This window comes from Penaeus monodon, unplaced genomic scaffold, assembly GCF_015228065.2.
Source record: "Penaeus monodon isolate SGIC_2016 unplaced genomic scaffold, NSTDA_Pmon_1 PmonScaffold_15295, whole genome shotgun sequence".
Classification (NCBI taxonomy): Eukaryota; Metazoa; Arthropoda; class Malacostraca; order Decapoda; family Penaeidae; genus Penaeus; species Penaeus monodon.
In genome coordinates, this window is record NW_023644481.1 from 6,583 (window position 1) to 7,853 (window position 1,271).

Below are 1,271 nucleotides of genomic sequence, written 5' to 3' on the forward strand. Positions count from 1 at the left end.
ATATACAACATAGATATATATGTGTGTGTGTATATATCTGTACAATAGTGTATTTCACGAATATTCACACATTTGATTTGTACTTCTAAATCTTGTTCATTCGTTCTCTTCACTTCTGCTCCCCCTCTTTTATTTTGGCATTTTGATACTTCCCCCCTTTTATATTTAAAATTTTTTCTCGTATTTTAACCGCCTCGCCTCGCCCTTGTGGCCGCGCCTTGGCTGCTCCTTCACAGCCTTCTTACGATTATTCTCCTCCGGCAACCTATGACGTAAGTGATATCCCACATTCTGCGGATTTTCTACTTCTGTATGTTAAATTAATATATCCCTTCTCATGTTTTCAATTCCAAACTAATTATGATCTTTATCAGTCTCCTGCTAAGTACGACTTCAACTACGCTGTTAAGGACGACTACTCTGGAAATGACTTCGGTCACCAGGAAGCACGTGACGGATACAACACACAGGGTTCCTACTTCGTCCTCCTTCCCGACGGTCGTCTGCAAAGGGTCACCTACACTGTCAACGGCGACTCTGGCTACGTAGCTGAGGTTAGCTACGAGGGTGAGGCTCAGTATCCCGAGTACAAGCCTGCTCCTGCCTACAAGCCTGCTCCTGCATACAAGCCCGCTCCTGCTTACAAGCCTGCCCCCGCCTACGAATCCGCACCTACTTACGTTTAAATATGTATATATATATTTTTTTTTTATATCTTATAGATATATATTAAACAAAAATGCTAGAATGAAGTTGTATCATCCTTCGGTCCTTAACTTACCAAAATCTGCAGAAAGAAACTTTTTTTCTAAATTTAGTCAGTTACCTAGAAATGAAATCCTTTAATCAATAGTCATATATAAGACATTATGATGTGTGTCTTAGCATATAAATCAATTTATACAATTAAATGTTTATATTCTATGTTAGTGTAGATATCAAAGATGAAAAAGGACTGACAAAACATAAGATTATGTATTTCAGAGTGGGAAAGGGACACCCTTGTAATAAGCTCTTTCTCGTCGGGTATTAGAATACAGAGTTAGGTGGTGTACCCGCATGAGATTTAATAACACAAGAGATCTCAGAAAGATATGTTCGAAGTTGATGAGAGTGTTGTGAGTGGACGATAATCGTGTGCATAAGTATGCACTCTTGTGTATGCACGTATATTAGCGAAGTAACATTCCATGATGACTTTTTTAGGTATACCAAGGATTGGGCGAAGCATAGCAGCGTGAGTAAAAGTATGTACGCTGGTGTATGCATGA

At 39.1% G+C, this 1,271-nt stretch overlaps 1 protein-coding gene across 1 annotated transcript; it reads left to right on the forward strand.

The window, feature by feature from the left end:
* Positions 1-203: 203 nt before the first annotated feature.
* On the forward strand, positions 204-686 carry LOC119569458 (cuticle protein 7-like; the record flags this gene model as incomplete). The annotated part of the gene is made up of 2 exons (XM_037917612.1): positions 204-272; positions 375-686. Coding segments are annotated over 2 exons (381 nt in total), but the record flags the coding sequence as incomplete, so codon positions are not given.
* Positions 687-1,271: the final 585 nt, after the last annotated feature.